This window comes from Penicillium rubens (genome assembly GCF_028828025.1).
Source record: "Penicillium rubens strain IBT 27055 chromosome Unknown utg000002l_segment0_segment0, whole genome shotgun sequence".
Lineage (NCBI taxonomy): Eukaryota > Fungi > Ascomycota > Eurotiomycetes > Eurotiales > Aspergillaceae > Penicillium > Penicillium rubens.
Window position 1 is genome coordinate 6,160,918 of NW_026890600.1, and position 17,957 is coordinate 6,178,874.

A 17,957-nucleotide genomic window follows, 5' to 3' on the forward strand; every position below is an offset into this window, starting at 1 on the left:
ACGCGATGCAATCGAACAACTGAAAGTCAAGTCTATAGGAGTCAAAACACGGCCGGGTTTTTGATAAGAATTACCCGGGGCCGGACCACGAGACAAGGGCAAGCAACCCTCTCGACTGTATCAGAAAAAAATCAAGACCGACCTCCGGATGGACCTCGATCATCCACCGCAACCATCTTCAAGAACGGTTCAATAATTGATCGCCTCCGCTCTTCAGATATACGACGCTCTTTCTCTTTAGGCGGCAGTGGAGCAGAGCCAGAAATAAGCACGAGTGCAAAGGCAGATGCTAGAGCAGTCTCGACTGCTTGTCGACGTGCTATCGACTGATTCTGACCAGTAGAGTCAGGGCTAGTGCCAGCGGATGTACTCGAGGAGCGGTTCTTGCGGCGGAAACTGCCACTGGTTATGAAGGCAGTAGCGGAAGCTGGAGTAGGAGATTGAGCTCGATTCTGGCTTACAGTCCCAGCCTGTTCATCTCTCGGCTCGTTGGGGACAACGGGCTTTCCTTGCTTGGACATTGGGACCAAAGGTGTATTGGACGATACCGGGGCCACTTCATTGGCGATGCGGGCGAGCATAAAAGTGACAAATGTGAATGATACGCTGTGCGCTGGTGAGTAGGCTAGGTGCTCAAGCACCCAGGCCTGGGTTTCTTCCCAGTTTCGAGGAGGGGATTTGCTCTTCTCGCGCGCGGTTATCTGCTGCTCCATGTCTTGCCATACTTTCGCCGTGACAATGCCGTCTTGGAGCGCGTTGAGGAAAGTGAGGAGGGTTTCAGATAGGACCTCCAAGCGATGAAGAGATGATGTCTCAGGGGCAAATATTGAAGTGAGGGACTTGTTGGTGTCAAGGGCTTCACGCACGGAAATTTGCAGCGTAGCACGCTCCTGTGGGTCCTTTAGAGTCCATGTATCAGGCTGGAAGGGCCATGCTCCACCGGAAGTATCCGTTGCCCATGGGGCTTTATGCTCCTCGGATTCACCATTTGTCATACTCCACTCCGCGACGGCGCGCTCTGTCAACTCTGAGATCGCCTCAGTCAGTCGGAAAAGCTCGCGGGGTGCCGACAGACGGATTTCAGTGGAACTATCTGTGCGGGATGGATGAGGGGTGTCTGATTCGGCCAAACTTCGAGCACCCGCTTCTGGCATGCGTGTCAACTCGTCGACACTGCAACCAAAACAGGTGGGTAGCCAACGGCCGTGAACGGGGATAAAATGGTCGCGGCCGCCATCAACGTGAAGGACTAGGATGTCTTCTAGTTTGAGCTTTCCAATATTCAGCAAGCGGACGTGCCTGATGCTACGAACGTAAGCCGTGACATCTATATTTGCTACTTCCCCAGGGAGCAAAGTGTGGTTCCCAGACGAAGAAGTCATCGCTTGGCCAGTGTCATGGGCGGTGTCTGTAGACTTGGAGACGTGCAGAACAAGCCACGAAGGTGTTTGTGTAGTGCCCTCGTCGTCACCTTCATGCCGCTCCGCAAATGAAAAAGTGGCTGCCGTGCCACTGGTGTTGGCAACGGTTAGGGACCGATGAGCTGGCACATCAAAGGCAATATCGCCGAAATCGACGGTGTCCGGGTCTTTGTCTGTGTGCTTTTGGTCACCATACTTATCCACCACAATAGTAAGATCCGGCCGAGATTCATTCTCGGCCTTGTCCAATTCACGGGCCACTTCTTGATGAACCTTCGCTTTGAGTTCGCGATTGACCGCATCAAAACTCAAGGTGAAGACAGCATCTAGGGGCTTGTGGTCCGACGAAAGAATGCCTTGGTGCGACACATAGTGGTCCAAGCGGATTGGATCATGGGAAGAGTCCAGTGATGCGACTGTCGTAGCATCCTCATCAGCGGCTTGCTCCTCGTCTGATATGTACTCCTCGCTGTTTGCACCGTCTGCATCAGGGTCATATTCAAACAAGACATTATCATCGGCAACAGCCTTGTCCAGCCCGCTTGCCTTCATCTCCTCATCCCTCTTTCGGGCCTCCTCCGCTTCCTGGTCGAGCTTCTCATGTCTCAGCTTATCCTGAAGACTGCGGAACAGAATCCGATCACACCAGCTAGGGCCCCGTTGCTTCTCACTCGTATCAAACATGGCCACACTTCCAACATCATATTTGTACGTCGGCAAGAAAGTGATGTCACCTTCCCGCCAACCCTTGTGGAAAGCTGCTCCTTTTCTTTGTTGAACTCCTAGTTGATCGTGCGGGAGAAGTGAGGAAATTGTAGTCTGAAGAGATGCAGGGTCATTATGAGGATCAATCTCATCATCAGTGACAGGGTCGGTGTCTGGCCCCGTCTCCTTTTCTTTTGGGGGAGAAGAAGAAGGCGACTCATTCTCATCATTGGAATCGGCCGTAGAGTCCTCAGAATGGCTTGACGACTGCTTTGCTTGGCGCTCTTTGTCGTACTCATTGGCAGTATGCCGAGCGAGGACATGGCGCACATCATCACTAGAGATATCATCGAGGCGGTAGTTGAGGTCACCAAACCAGAAAGTGAAATCTTCATCTCCTATTGATTCGCCCGATTCTCCCGATCCATCAACGTCGGACCAAACCGCGTCAAATTTAGCACGCTGGACAATCTGAGAAGAGTCCCAGTTGCGCCGCTCCAAGCTGCCTTTGTCGGACCCTGCAGCAAGATGACAGTTGATAAAGACCAAACGGGTCGTTTCGCCCAGGACAAGGCGCGTTGTCACGGCACCCTTGTTTCCCATGTACCCCATCAGTCCGGTACCAACAGATGTACTACAGACAGAAGAAATACTATCTCCAATGGCAGGTGACGCATATGTCAAAAGCAACAAGCCGACCAGCTGGACTTCAGAGACCAGCTGATATCCTCCAGGTAGCGCCCTTTGGACTGCTTCCTTCCACCGCTTGGACGGTGCCAAGTCAACATATGGCCGGAGAGCTTCTGTTGGAGAAGAGATATCGACCACTTCTTGTAAACCCAAAACGTACAGGTCTATCTCCTCGGGGCTGTGGTGAAAGGTTCGTTTTTTGTCACCGTCTGATTTCTGCTCATCATGCTTGCTGGGTGATTTGGATTCTGGCTTTCGTGCGTGTGCGTAGTTTGTCCCAGAGAACTTCGGGCACACCCCGTCTCCTTGGACAAACCATTTGCCAACGTCTTTCTCGGTGCCGGAGATGCCGGCTACATTCCATGTCCCGACCTTGACTCGGATAGATTTCCGGCGCGTGTATTCATCTTTTCTTGCTCTGACAGCACGCGAAAGAGACGAAACGTCGAGTCCTGGGTTCTTAACCTCTTCCGCGTATTCGGACTCGTGGCCCTTGTGGTCTGATGCGGACGGCGATTGCGATTTAGAGCTCATGATGTACGAGTATACGGTGGTGTCAGAAGGTAAGAAAGTTTATTCGCCTCGCTTGGCTATGGTTTGCGGTTTCGGTAGGGTAGCAGCTTGTAGCGGTGGTGTATGTATGTGCGCTTGCGCGGTTTTTAATTCCGGCAGCGGAAAATAGGCTTTGGGGGTTTGTCGCAATAGAAGAACAAGAGGATAATGGTTATGATAGGATAAATTGAGAGAATTGAGAGAATCAGTTGTATAATGCGACAATGGCTCAGTCATTTCATCACAGAGGTCATCCCACCAAGGTTTAGAAGGGTCGTATCGTCATCACGTAGAATATAGGGAATAGGGAATATGTTGAAACCAATTGTGAAGGAATCAAATATATGCCAGCGTCCCAGGTACCCCACATGAGGTTCAGAAGAGAAGAGCTTCGAGGGTCGGAGAGTAGAAAGTAGAGAGTCGCCGGATAAGCGCGAAGGCGGAGCTGCAATGACGATATCAGCTCCTTCCATCCTTCCACACCTTCCAAGCGTTCCCACAGAAAACATGACTTCACGCAAACCTCGGAGACAGAACAATCACAATCCTGTCAATCTCACCGATTATGAATCCGACGCCCCATACTACTCCGACATGCAGCAACAGCCTGCACCCCCGCTCCGCTCGAACGAGGAGCTCAACCTCTCTGTTATCCGCCGCCACAAGCCCTCAGTGACCTCCATCCTTTCACTTGCCCCCTACGCAGTGGTCTACATCTTCAGCCCCACCACAAAACAATGGGAAAAGAACGGGGTTGAAGGAACCTTATTTGTCTGCCAGGAAACACAAGGTGATCTAGGCCAAGAGCGCTACACTGCCTTCGTGCTGAACCGCCGCGGGTTGAACAATTTCGATCTCCCCCTCACCGATGGCGAGAATGTCGAAATTACAGAGGAGTATGTGATCCTCAAAGCTGAGGAAAGTGAAGGTGAAGCCGGACAGAATGGCATCGCCGATCCCTTGCACCCGCAGAATGTACCCAACAACCAGACCGGCACGAACAACGTGCGCATCTATGGTCTCTGGATCTACTCGGAGCCGCCGCCAAACTCCACCGCGGAGAGTCGCACCATAAACGCCCAGATGATTCGTGAGTGCGCCACCCATGCGGGGGAGAGCATGAAGCTAGCTCGCGGGCGCCTCGAAGCTATGCGCCAGAACAGCCTGCACGTCGCGGCAGTGGCGGCTTCCTCACAGACTGCCCCGATGGAGGAAATACAGGCTAGCGTGCCTATGGGACGTCAGATTTCGCTGAAGGATCTGTTTGGTCAGCAGCGCGCCCAGGACGACGCTTGGAGTGTGCGAGCACACCATCTGGGCCCCGAGCAGCAGCCTAACTATCAACATATGGTGCCTCATCAGATGCCGGCTCCTACTCCCCCGCCCCAGCCGCAATCCGATGTGCTAGGAGACTTATTCCGGAGGGCAGGATTAGCTCAACAGAGCAATGTACAAGGGCACTAGAGGAGTGCTGGATGTTTCCTTCGGGCCCCTCAAGCATTTGTACATGGCGTCTAGCTTTCTGATTTATTCCGGCATATTTAAATAGCTTTGGGCTCTTTGTCATTCGGATGGGAATGGGCGTGGCGTAGCGTCTCTTGAGATACCCGTTACAGTCTGCGCCAATGGCGAAATTCATTGTCTTCATATAGCTCCTGTCTATTTCGATGCATCGTAAAATCCGTAGCCTCTCCCTCAGGCCACAATCTGCCTAATCATCCCCGCAACTTTTTGCGCCATCACATCACTGTGTTCTACAAAATATCAGCAAGGCTACGTATCGTAGTCAAAGTCAATAAAAATCCACTTACTCAGACAAAATGCATGTGGCAAGCCCTCTTCGCAAACAACCATAGTCGGCCCAGCCTGTCCTCCCTTCTGCCCGCGCACCGCAACAATATCATCCCTCGTCTGATCAGCCACCCAGTGATCATTACGACCAAAATAGAAAAACAGTTTAGCGATAGGCTCACGCGCCGACGCAGCACCCCAGACATCATCACTCCATTTGTCCGAAGTGATAGTCCGCATTTCATCAGCAGCCATATGTCTAGCCAGGAGAAGAAGTTAGTTAGATTAACCCAAACCACCAGCCAAAAAGAGAATATCATACAAAGCCTGCCGTACCCCACCCCGACTCTTCAAAAAACCACACGTAGTGTCCAAAGCATGAACGGGCGGGTCGTTCATAACGAGCCGGACAACAGGTCGAAGAAGTGATGCCGGGAGCAGGAATGTAAGTAGTCGAGCGAAGAGACTAACCACTACAGCCAGACGGGGAATGATTGAAAGTAGAGTCTATGCAGTCGAGCTGAGATTAGCCACGAAACTGAATCAAAACACAAGCATCTGGCAAGAGGAATATGGTATGTACCGTCAATTTCTGCCCTGAAGGCGACGCGGCGATATCCTTGACTGTAGGGAAGAGCATCGCTCCGCCGATGATATCGAAGGCGCTTTCTGGCTTTGATTCACGGTGCCGTCTTAGGATTTCCATGGCGATATATGCGCCGACGGAGTGGCCGACCAGGATGACTTTTTGTCTGGTTCCGGCATTACCATTACCGTTGCCGTTGCCTTCGTCCCCCATCAGGGTAGTGAGCTTGTCCTGGACAAAGCAGATCTGATCTTCCAGGTCCAGATCGATGCTATTGTTTGATGGCGAGGACTGGCGTTCGTCGATTTCAAAGCCACCCAGAGAGCAGCCGTATATTTGAAAAGACGGTGGGCTTGGTAGATTTTCCTCTTTTTCCTCATCTAGATAGTTTGAGAGTAAAGAGAGGAATGGGTGGTAGTAGCCGATCAGACCCGGATTGCCGGAGATGAAGAAGATTGTCTTCTTTTGGTCTGATGGAGAACCTGTGGTAGTGAGGAAGGTGTTTGGGGTAATTCCAGGTGCCATTTTTTGTTTAGCTTGTATCATTGGATCTGCTGTAGGGCTCTCCCATGTAGGTTCCATCCAGGGTATAGATGGTTACGGGTTGGTTGGGTGGCCTGGGCTGGGTTAGTTGTTGTCCAGATGCATATAAGTTAATTGAAGGGACGGAATTACACGAAATGCACCCCTTTGTTATGTATATTTCTCGCGTATATGATTACCCTGGGGTGATGAACGAATTGCGTTGGATTGATAGGGAGGTGAAGTCGGATTTGGCTGGTGGATCCAAGCACTCTACATCGAGAGCCATCCATGCTAGCCGATCGACCACCCGAAAAATACGAAAAATATATAAAGAAAGTCAGAAAAAGAAAGAAACACACAGAGAGATATTGCTGGGCTGTATAGGTATTTTGATGGCTGGCAGGGCAGATACTGCGAAGGCCGTGCTTACGGCACTACAGAAAATTCCAACAGGTAAAGAACACCACGAAGATAGCAGGATATATTGCAACGACTCCATCCGCAGATGCAGGGCTCTGCCAATTGTCGGGTTCCGAGTCCGACCAGGAAAATAAAAAGAATAGACACCGCAAGGCTAGATCCAATGCATTGCCCAGACGCCATGCCATGTACATCAACATTCAACTAGACGCTAGTTCAGGCCAGAGAAGACAAAACCTCGTAAAATCAGGAGGGAAGCAGATGGGCAGCACCCCGAAGAAAAGAAGAAAAGAAACGGAAGAAGAAGAAAGGGCATCGCCCAAAGAACAGCAAGAGATGGAATATGGGAAATCCCGCAATCGAGTCTGGTATCAAGGCCATTGAAAGGGAAACTTAATTCAAGAAAAACGCCTGGCTTATGAGGTATATTCATCCACCCTCGTTACCCTGACTGTCGTCGCGATTCTCCTTCTCGTAACTCTCGCTCGTCACCTCTGTGCGGGGGTTGTCAGTTTCTGACACGGGAGGTTTTGCCGTTGATCCAATATTGATAGCGATTCTCTTGGGCGCGGCGCTGGTGACCTTGTTTAATACACCTGGTGAGGCATTCTTATCTGCCAGTGAGCCAGCAGACAGGTTCTTTTTCCGATTCATGTTAAAGGCGCCAGAATTGCCACTAGTTGAACTTCTTCGCTTAGGTCCCGCAGTAAGCTTGCTGAGCTCATCATCGTCTTCTTCCTCGCGGCGACGCTTCTCCGCAATTCGCTCCGGCGGCGCAGGGGGCGTTTGGGTGAGTGATGACGCAGGAACCTCAGTGATCTCGGTGGGACTGGCCACTGGCTGTTGTTCTGCGCCTTCGGGTTTGGTGTCCATGATGTCCTCATCGTCGTCATCTGGGTAGTCAACCAATGGTTTGACGACCGCAGAGGCGGATCCGCTTGAAGGTTCATCCGCAGTGGCCACACGGTCCTGTGTCCACTTTATCTTAAATGGTCAGTCGTTTGCTCAAACTGTCTCAATCCAAAAGGTACCTACCTCATCTTCGTCGTCGGACGTGTTGAAATAATCCTCTTCCGCGGGGTCCATCTCCCTAGCACCCTGCCAGCGCTGGCCATTGAGAGGAATTCTCCGCGGAGCGGTGCTTTCATCCTGACTGAACAGAGTCGCGTCCGCCTCGGCTCCGTACCCCTGCATCTGGTCATATCGAAGAATCAGGCTCTGGAAGGTATCAACATAAATGATGTTCTCAAGTTTCTCGCGATATTTTTCGACCACATGGAGAATAAAAGGTTTGATATTTTCCCGCTTGATAAACTCAAAAAGTTCAAGACAAGCCGAGTTGAGCAGGTTGTCGCGAGGCATTGTCTCGTAGACGATGTCGAGAATCAACTCAAACGTGTTATTGTGTGTCATGAGAGCTTGGTAGAAGGTATCTTGGAGACTGATCAGGGTGCGGAAGAATTTGAGGGCGACTTGTCTGTATTAGCTATGGATTCTGCGTCAAAAAAAAGGGCTGTACACTCACCGAGTTTGAGGTGTTTCTGCGGTGCCCGCAGAAGTTGTGCCACACGAGGCGCGAGTGATTCACTCTGGATAGAGTTACGTGTGCGGAAGAGATGCTGGCGGACGAAGAAGGTGAGGATATCAACAAGATGCGAGTAGAGGGTGACCTCTTGGAATGTCAAATCATTAACTAGACTCAAGGTTAGCAAAGTCTTCATCAAAACCAAGGATCTAACCACTTACGGGCTGTGCGATTTGCAAGCTGTTTAAGCGGTTGGAAAAGCCGTTTTGACGACTCATCAAAATGTTGCTGGACAAATGCATCAGAGAGAAGGTTGTTGTTGCGAACTTTGAAGTAATCGGGTCCAGCCCGACCAAGCGGGTCCTGCATAGGAATCTGAGGATCAAGGAGAACCTTGATAGCATCAGCAAGTTGGTTTTTGACGCCAAGGTCAGTCTCCACATGAAGAAGGTCGATCAAGGTGTCTGTGAGTGGTGTCTTTTTCTCATTGACAGCCTTTAGCATATAACCTCTCATCATGACTGGATCGTGATCCAACAGAGCCGACAAGATATCAATGCCAGTCGTGCGCATAGCGGGATTCAAGTGCTTGACGGCAAACGCTATAACGGCGAACAACCCATGGCTAATAAAGTTGGCGAATAATTGGGCCCGCGACGGCGCCTGCAAGTTCTTCGCGATGCCAGCACACTGGTGAAGAAACTGCACGGCATCATCCTTGCGTCTCTGGTCCGGATTTCTCGGGTCGAAAACCTGAAATAGATCACGCAGGAAGGGCCCATTTGCTTGGATATGATTCACTATCTCCATTTGATTGAAGAATATGAGAGAATTGAGCACCGAAAATGTCGGGTCGTCCAAGATCCGAGCCAGTACCACATCTTTTAGGTACTGCAGCCTCCATGTACTCCGAATCTTGCGGCGAATGAGCGGGTCCTTGATCGGGACAACTTCCTTATATCTCGATTTGTCCGCGAGGTATTGTCGATGGTTTGCCTTATGTGTGGGGAATTCAGGGTCATCTATTTTCGTTAGTATCCAATTGCATTGGACTTGGACCAGGATGAATCTGGGTAGAGCATACATTCCAGAGCCCCAACCACTCCGAGGATGATATGATCGGCGACGACGGTTTCGATGATGGTGTTGTCATTGAGCAGGATTAGAGATTTCATGATGTTGCACAAACGGTGCAAATCGATCAAGCTCTCCAAATCCTCAGCCATTGTCACTAGCGGTACCAATTTGGAGATGTACTCGTCGCGAATGATGTACTTGGATAGCGCATCTCGACCGTTCTGTGTCATGCTCGCTGCTCGTACAATTTGTTCAATTTCGGGGAGATTTCCGAGTTCGGGGCCGGGTAATACGATGGACTGGTAGCTATCGAGGTCGTCGGACAAGGCGTCGTCTTGGAGAACAATTAGAGCTGCCAGCTTTCAAACACGCGACAAACCTTACCAGCTGAAGTGAGACTTAAGAGATGCTGTTGGACAGCATTGACAAAGTCCCTTTGATGAGGTTAGTTCATGCGCGCAAAGATTTTTCGTCGATTCCTTACCAAATGACCGCACAACCTTCCGCCTCTTGGAAACTCAGTGCCATATCCGTGCCATTCTGCTCGGTCCAGACAATCAAAGTCTCTGAATCGCGTGGTACAGTTAGTCAAAAAAGACACCAAACAGCGATGAGATGATAATGACGGGATAGGTACCCTGTTGTTTTTGATAGCCATCGTCCTTGGTGATCCGCGTTTCGAGTAGGACACGATTGGGTAGGTCTTCAGATTCGACGAATATGCGAGGCTCCTCCTAGTTCAAAGCGATCAGTTACTGATGATGATGATGATGCGCTCGGGATTGCGCGCGATGAAACATCGTCGCAAGAGCCTCAGTGCGCGCACAACACGCGACAACTCACCCCCAAGATCTGACCCGTGCAGAAGCCGGTTCCCCGGTCAAACCAATCATTATCTTTTAGTTCATAAACCTTCACTCGTTTGCGACCGTCGGGCGGCTGTACTTCCAGCGCCATGGTCCGGCAGGAATAGGGAAAGGCGTCTCGTCACTCCGGGCCTGATAAAAGTGCACCGGCGCGAGAGGAGAGCCAAAGGGCGGTGTGGGGGAAAAGAATGAAATTAAAAGAAGGTTATCGGAGGATTGTGTAGTTTGTTTGAAAAGGGTTTGAAAGGGACGCAAAGAGGGAATGGAGGTGGAGATCCCAATGATGAAAGAGTCTGCGGAGGGGATGACGATCGGGAACAGTTCTGAAGGTCCACCTGACGGCCTCGGCAGGTACTTGGGCTTTTTTGGATTTTTTTTCCCCTTGAAAGAACCTCGGGAGATTAAGAAGAAGCTTCTTAGAGAGATATGAAGTGAAAGTGGGAACTTTCAATCCTTCCAGAATTCCATATGATCCCTGTTTATCGCTATTTCATCTCTATCATCTCTACGGCGTACCTAAGGTATCCAAAGTACCTATAACCACCTCAGACTATACAGTTACCTGGGACTCCCTATGTATGTACATTATGTACAGGCAGAAATATGCTATACCACTAGGAATGCAGCTTATGATAAAATCTAGACGTACCTTATCTTCGTCCTTCTGGTGTTCTTCCGTGATCGGCAGAAGCTGGATCTGGAATCCATTTTACAATGTTCTTTCTCAGGGGTTTCGGAATGGGGTCAGTCAATACATACATCCATGGAGGATGGCCATCGAGTACATGTATTTATAACAGCTGAGTCCTAGCCCTTGTGTACAATACAAAACAAAATCCAACACAATTTAAGATTCATCTATCAATCTATAAATCTATAAATATTCTCTGCAAGGTCAACTCAACGCATGGATCTCCACAAGCTACGGGATGTGGTACATGGAAAGTACTTCCCCTAAAGCCGACAATTAGCCTCTCTATTCAAGTATCGGCCAAGTAACCAGGCGCCTTGCCTAAAAGCTGCTGACATAAAAGACCAGGTGGACGGCAATGTCCGCAGCACAGACCCTCACCGCCCCCACTATCCTCCCATTGATTGGCTGTGTTTAACAGTGTGGATCTTATCAAAGATGGCCCGATTAGGAAAGGTTCCAGACGCTTTTTTTTCTTAGGCCTCGGGTTACATTTAGATTTCTGCTTCTTCGTCCGATTCATCGCCAAACGGTATATTGATACACGAGCGACTTCGGGAGTTTTGCGCTCGTTTTCCAATCTTATAAAGCTCCCTTTCTATTGCTCTAATACTTCGACTGCAACCGGTTTGTCATCTGCATCATTAAAACGCAACCCCGCTTTCTGAGCACGCATCAATTCGCCATGTCTGAGTCGAAGGACCAAGTCACCGTCCAGGCATCTGGTGTAGACCGTGATACTTCTACCCGCTCACTATCCAAGGATGCTCAGGCGGGCGCACAGAGTTCGAGTTCCCAGGCGGATGCCTCTGAGCGCGCTGTGCAACCTGCGGACCTAGTCGACCAGAAGAAAGGGTTCTTTGGCTACTTCAAGACTAAAGAATTCTATATAACCTTGGCTCTAGGGTGAGTATCACTTCAGAAACTACCAGTCGCTCAAATCCTAACTCAATTTCTCGCAGTCAAATCCTCGCTATTGCCAATACCTCGACGGGTACATTCACAACGCTACTCGGCCAGGAACAATGGGCAATCCCTGCGTTCCAAACCTTCCTAAACTATGTGCTACTCAACGCCATTTTCACTCCTTATACGATGTACCGTTACGGCTTCAAGGGCTGGCTCCGACTGGTATGGCGTGACGGCTGGAAATGTATGTCCCCAATCTCCCCACATATTCGATATACAACCCCGACTAACCACTGCAGACATCATCCTTGCTTTCTGTGACGTGGAAGGCAACTACTTCATTGTTTTAGCATACCAATACACAACCATGCTAAGCGCGCAATTGATCAACTTCTGGGCCATCGTCGTGGTCGTCATCATCTCATTCCTGTTCCTGCGCGTACGCTACCACATCACCCAAATTGCAGGTATCATAATATGCATCGGCGGCATGGGCATCCTCATTGCCTCGGACCACATCACCGGTACCAACGGCGGAAACGTATCCCAAGGCAACCAACTGAAGGGTGACCTGTTCGCGCTGTTAGGCGCGAGCTTCTATGGTCTCACCAATACGGGAGAGGAGTACTTCGTCAGCACTCGGCCTGTGTACGAGGTGCTGGGTCAGATGTCCTTCTTCGCAATGATCATCAACGGTGTGCAGGCCGGTATCTTCGACCGGACCTCCTTCCACAATGCGCACTGGAACGGCAAGGTCGGCGGATATCTCACCGGCTACACCCTGTGTCTGAGCTTGTTCTACTGTCTCGCTCCGCTGTTGTTCCGTCTTTCATCGGCGGCTTTCTTCAACGTCTCCATGCTCACCATGAACTTCTGGGGTGTGATCATTGGCGTCAAGGTCTTCCACTACTCTATCCATTGGATGTACCCGATTGCCTTTGTTCTGATTATTGTCGGTCAGCTCATCTACTTCCTCGCTCAGAAGGTCTTAAGTGAAGCCCGCAAGCCCTGGCTGGGGACTAACCAGGAGCGTGGTGTTGTTGGTCTTTTCACTGCGAAGAGGAAGATCGTGCATACCGTTCCTGCTGCTGCGGAATATGGTCAGACCCCTGAACATACCCCCGGGCACACTACGACGGTGAACAATAGCGCTGTCTGATTGTTAACCGCCGTGGATCTCATTGTTGCTTTCTTTTTGTATATCTTCGGGGGTTTATGATTATGGATGGGACCGCACATATAAGAAGATCTTTCAGATTTTATTTTGTGTGCTGCGATATATGCCCGTCAGGTCCGTGTTACCGCTACCCTTGCTACTGAGAAGTGCCGGGGTGGTTTCGATGCTGGACCGGGAGAAAAAAGGACGATTTTGTTCGCGTGCCCTCAACTAATGCTTAATTATGTTCAGATTATTGCTACTTCTGAGATCAATACCAATCTTTATTGAGAATAAGTCAATACACCCGTGGACGGTTCATCGCCTGTTCTAAGCATCTAGATACGTCTTCAGCATAGTCCAGAAGCAACAATGGAATCCTGGTACTAGGACTGGTAGCCCAATATAGAAGGGGTCATTACTATGTCATGAAGCCAGACACGTTATAGAACGTGCCTATGTACATTTGTCGGGCCAGACACCGAGCAACGAGAAACAGATAGGTATGCAAGGACATAGTATTTTCCCTTCCCTATAAAGACCATAGCGAAGCCTAGAAATCAAATCCAAACGAAACCCAGATCCGTTGAAAATAGAACAGACTCCAATAACCCTTACATCAACCAAGCTATAGTCAACCCTCACCTGGAATAAGAGAAAAAAGTGAAAACAATTAAAGATCTCCAAATCCAAGAAACATCCGTTTTGAGCCTCTGTTCGCCTCCCCATCTCAATATGGAGATATATAGTAAAAACAGACATCCAAAATTAAATAAAAATCACAATGTGCAAGTTTCCCGTACCACCCCCAAAGATGAAAAATATAAAAGAGACCTGTGCATCCGACATGAAGAACACCGAGAAAAATGAGACAGCCCATACATAGCCCACGAGCATCACAGATAAAGCGCCATATTTCCGACCATATTCGCACGGGCACCGGAATAGCAAAAACAAACCCACAAAAGCAGAAAACAACATGCTGAACCCAAGACCTAACAGGGGAATGCGAAGAAGGCATCGTCATATCATCCAGACAGATTCACAATTTGGGGGAATATTTCCAAACCCCAGTAAACCTTCGTCTTGTTCCCCCGCCTGGTATATAGTAAGCCAGCTCAACCCCGAGTCCAATATGCAACAAGCGCCCACTGGAGTAATGCCATCAAAAATCAGAAATTCGGTGTGGGTGTGGAGTTTTAACCCCAAACGGAAGCCTGCACGCCAAGCCCGCTCTTAGAGCTCCAGACGCCACTGCCGTTGCTCCAGCCGAGGCCAACACCACCAGCCTGGTCCTTCGTGCCAGGGGTACCAGCAGCAGAGGTCACAGGCGGGGTAGGGCCGGCCGAGGAGGTGCGCTCTGTCGCGGGGCCAGTAGGGTCAGCGGGGGTGAAGCCGAGCCCGAGCGGGGAGGGGAGAGGAGTGATGGAGCGCTTGTTCAAGGCCGGGTTGGCGGGGGGAGCAGATGTCTGGCCAGGGGCAGGCCGAGAACCGATGGGACCGACGGAACCGATAGGACCAGCAGCCGGCTTGGAAGTAGCCTGACGGGATGAGGGTGAGTCGGCGCCGGGCGAAGAGGCCGAAGTTACGGGCTGCTCGGTGCCGAAGCTGGCATTGATGGCGGAGCTAGGCGAGGAGGTGCTGTTGGCGCGCGAGGGTGACTGCAGGCCCGTGGTGGCTTCGGCGTTAGTGGTGCCAGCCTGTGTCAAGCCGAACGGGTCCATGCCTCGCGGGGAGGATCCACGCACGCCAGACGACGGGGTACCACCGCCGGCTTGGCTATCTGGGCGCGGGTTATCATCGGAGAAGGCACCGGGCGGGAAGAAGGCTGGGCTTTCGTTGCCGTACAGGGCGCGGTGCTGGCGGGCGAGGAGTTCGCGACGGCTGTCCTCGCTCACGGCAGCCGGGCTGGTGGAGCGGTCGGATTTGGATGCAGACATCTCGGCGAGGAGGCCTTGAAAGGAAGAAGAAAAGTATTAAAACCCCGTGTTCAAAGAAAAACGAAGAAGCCAAACCAAATATATTACACAGGCCGACGGATACATAGATGCAAGGATGTGACAAGAAAAAGAGAAGAGGGAAGAAAAGCCGACAGGGGAATATAACAAGGCTCAAAAAGAAGAAGACAGACGCTACCACGTACTTCGGTTGTACTGTTGCTCCTGGTGATAGTTGCGGAGTTCCCTCTCACGCTGTGCTGCCATCCGACGCTTCGCCTGCATCATCTGTTCCACCTCGTTGGGACGACCCTGGTACCGCTGGGAGGCATAGAAACCCTGGGCATTGCCAGCCGGGGGGATGCGGTTGCCATCGAACTCGCTGATCGAATGGTGTCGCTGAGGGCCACCACCCATGCGAGGGTCTGTCAAGAGACAAGTCAGAAACGCGTTCTGGGTGTCATCCGTGCCCGCAACATACCGTAGTCGGGGTAGGGCCGGCCCATCATCATGGGCATCGAATCCCGCCGAGGAGCATTCCACAGCTTCCCGCTCTTGACGAGATTGTCGATCGCACGATCGACCTCTGAAGAGAAGAAAAAAAAAAGATCAGCACTCGTCCCCCAAAGGGTCCCCAAAGGAAAAAAAAAACAAGTATGCCCATATCATCTCCACAACCGTCTCGCTTCAAAATCACCGGACATTTCCCCGTTATGCGATTCGGTTTTGGAGAGGCAATTGTAGGGATCCAAGCAGAAGTGTGTCCGTACCGTCAAATTGGGAGGAAAAGGCCGGGATATCCTCGCGCTGGGAGACCGAGCTCGATCCTGTCAAATGTTAGTTTTCTGCTCGGGGTGCTCGGCATTTGATCCCATACCTGACCGGGAGGGAGGCGCCGGCTGCTCCCAAGAGACCTGGCGCGCAGCGGGTGCTTGCCAGCCCTGAGGTTCGTAGTACGAAGACATTGTCGAGATCAAAAGGTGCGACGGTTCAGGGGGAAGATGATCCGGTCAGAGGCGATCTGTCGAGAAAAAAAAAATGTGAGCGTCGATCCACAACACACACTTTTCGAACAGTGTTCCAGTTCTCCAGATCTTTCTTTTCAACACATCAAAAGAAAGTATCGAAATTTAAGATCGCAAAAGAAAAATAATAATCTCTCGGGAAACCCTTTTTCGAGGGTGTTTTTTTTTTCTGCGCTCTTTCAAACTATTTTGGGGCATATGTATAGAATATTTTTTTTTCTCCCCAATTGGAAACAGAAATAATATCACACTTACAGGAAATAGGCCTCCGAGTATTTCTTTCTACCACGAGTCAACGAGGCAGAGAAAGTCCAAAGATTGGAAGGATGAAGAAGAGAAGAAAAGGAGAGGGTCCTCTGGGGGGGGATGTGGGTGTGTATTACCTTATGGGGGGGGGGAGAGGGGGGCTTTCATAAATTGTAATGTAAAAGAGTAAAATAGTTAGTACTCCGTACATATTAGTATATATTATTAGTATGTATTATATTAGTATACGGGGGAAAAAAAGGAGACTCTCTTTTGACTCTTGTATTTGTTTTTTTTAAGTAGGACAACATATTAGGTATTAAACTGAGATAAACTGAGATATTAACCTTCCTTTCTGTTTTATGTTGGATATGGACTATAAGTATAACTACATACTAAGTCTCTTTCTACTATAAATCAACCTATTTGTCATTCAATGCTTTCATTTAATACCAATTCCCTTTTTTTTTTTTTTTTTTTTTCTGTACATCGAAGATCCCAAGTACGCGGCAATTCCCGGCAACCCAACGGCTTCTATTCGTCACTGCTGGGGCCGGTCACCGGAGATTGGACGGGGACACGGGGGCGTGTGTCTAAGCGTCGAGCTCCCCTCGTGTCTGATGGTTACTATTACTTATTATTCATTACTGTATACTTCTATACTTGAATGTATATATTCTACTCTACATCTACAATCTAAATGTTCGAATCTTAGAAACTTGGTAATTCCCAACTTAAAACGGTGAATATTTACATTGTGCTGCCCTTATGTTGTATGCCCTAAGTCTTCTGTATACTCTATTTCAGTACAATATTCAAAAAAGTCTCCAAGTTTCTAAAATCCGGTTTCTGAGATTCTGCTCGTAATATAACCCAATATAAACAAGGCATTCCCTGGGGTCAACGTATGATGATGCCTTGGAAACTGCAAAGACTCTGCACTATGCAGTCAGCTTGCCAAGACGCTGCCTATGGACGCCATCGGAGGCTGCAAGTGAACACTCTAGTCGCATCAGGAATGTGATCTGCAGCTCCATGTATAGTGGCCAGGACAAATGCATGCAATAAGTATATATAGCCCACTATACTCCGTAGCCTGTTCGAATGTAGAGAACCTTGTATACATCTGGTTCAAGCAAATCCCCTGAAAGCCTTATTAACAAGTAAGTCTAGAAATTATATCTACATACAGGAGTAGACGCAATGCGATAGTAACATTGCTTCCAGAATACACTTTGAACGGTGCTTTGACCAGCTCGGTCAATTCAGGAGAGGTGGGGCAACGTCCATTTTTTATATTCTTCCGCAAGGTCCGCGCCCCTCTGAACTGGATTGGCCGCTAGAATGTTCATGTACAATATATGTACTCACCCGGCTCGACCAGTCAGCAGCCCAGCCCGAGTCCTCCCCCGCATGTACATGAGACTATTTCTATGTGATCGGGGTGAATCGACTCCGGGACGGGATATTGGGGGCACTGAGGTACTCAGATATATAAAGTAGAAGAGGGATTTTGTGTTTTGTACTCCGTAGTCTGTCTACCTGAATATCAGCTCCCCTAAGCTCTGCCCAGTTGTCGTCTATGTTGTATGTCGATCTAGCAGGAAGGTACCAGTGGACAGTACCTAGGCATTAAGTTGACTTCCCTTCAAACCCTCCGGAAATGTACCACTAGCACGATAAACGATACGCTCAATCATGCCTCCGCGTCACCTTGGGAAGCGTAATAACTCCCCACTTGTCATACATGGGACTGTGCTCGGCCGTATTTGGTCCTAGCCATACTAGCTGGATGCTTGATTCTTCGGGGTTAAGGCTGGACTATAAGTCACAAG

At 49.8% G+C, this 17,957-nt stretch overlaps 6 protein-coding genes across 6 annotated transcripts; 2 read left to right on the forward strand and 4 right to left on the reverse strand.

Moving 5' to 3' along the window:
- Positions 1-131: 131 nt before the first annotated feature.
- Positions 132-3,350, reverse strand: N7525_004818 (phosphatase family protein; the record flags this gene model as incomplete). Its single annotated transcript, XM_061213183.1, has 1 exon — positions 132-3,350. One exon carries the CDS (start codon positions 3,348-3,350, stop codon positions 132-134), a length of 3,219 nt encoding a protein of 1,072 aa, XP_061070204.1.
- Positions 3,351-3,875: 525 nt separating this feature from the next.
- On the forward strand, positions 3,876-4,832 carry N7525_004819 (Dcp1 family protein; the record flags this gene model as incomplete). The annotated part of the gene is made up of 1 exon (XM_002565432.1): positions 3,876-4,832. One exon carries the CDS (start codon positions 3,876-3,878, stop codon positions 4,830-4,832), a length of 957 nt encoding a protein of 318 aa, XP_002565478.1.
- A 231-nt stretch (positions 4,833-5,063) lies between these two features.
- Positions 5,064-6,327, reverse strand: N7525_004820 (bifunctional triacylglycerol lipase/ester hydrolase; the record flags this gene model as incomplete). Its single annotated transcript, XM_002565431.1, has 4 exons — positions 5,064-5,122; positions 5,180-5,418; positions 5,482-5,666; positions 5,743-6,327. The coding sequence occupies 4 exons, from the start codon at positions 6,325-6,327 to the stop codon at positions 5,064-5,066; spliced, it is 1,068 nt and encodes a 355-aa protein (XP_002565477.1).
- Positions 6,328-7,119: 792 nt separating this feature from the next.
- Positions 7,120-10,249, reverse strand: N7525_004821 (SMEK family protein; the record flags this gene model as incomplete). The annotated part of the gene is made up of 9 exons (XM_061213184.1): positions 7,120-7,674; positions 7,726-8,162; positions 8,216-8,383; positions 8,437-9,237; positions 9,300-9,626; positions 9,677-9,726; positions 9,777-9,858; positions 9,930-10,026; positions 10,136-10,249. 9 exons carry the CDS (start codon positions 10,247-10,249, stop codon positions 7,120-7,122), a joined length of 2,631 nt encoding a protein of 876 aa, XP_061070205.1.
- Positions 10,250-11,534: 1,285 nt separating this feature from the next.
- Positions 11,535-12,917, forward strand: N7525_004822 (DUF914 domain membrane protein; the record flags this gene model as incomplete). Its single annotated transcript, XM_002565429.1, has 3 exons — positions 11,535-11,755; positions 11,812-12,002; positions 12,058-12,917. The coding sequence occupies 3 exons, from the start codon at positions 11,535-11,537 to the stop codon at positions 12,915-12,917; spliced, it is 1,272 nt and encodes a 423-aa protein (XP_002565475.1).
- A 1,196-nt stretch (positions 12,918-14,113) lies between these two features.
- Positions 14,114-15,843, reverse strand: N7525_004823 (uncharacterized protein; the record flags this gene model as incomplete). The annotated part of the gene is made up of 5 exons (XM_002565428.2): positions 15,729-15,843; positions 15,622-15,678; positions 15,333-15,437; positions 15,058-15,276; positions 14,114-14,868 (listed from the first exon to the last, which is right to left on the reverse strand). Exons 1-5 carry the CDS (start codon positions 15,814-15,816, stop codon positions 14,114-14,116), a joined length of 1,224 nt encoding a protein of 407 aa, XP_002565474.1. The 5' UTR covers positions 15,817-15,843.
- Between the last annotated feature and the right edge of the window lie 2,114 nt (positions 15,844-17,957).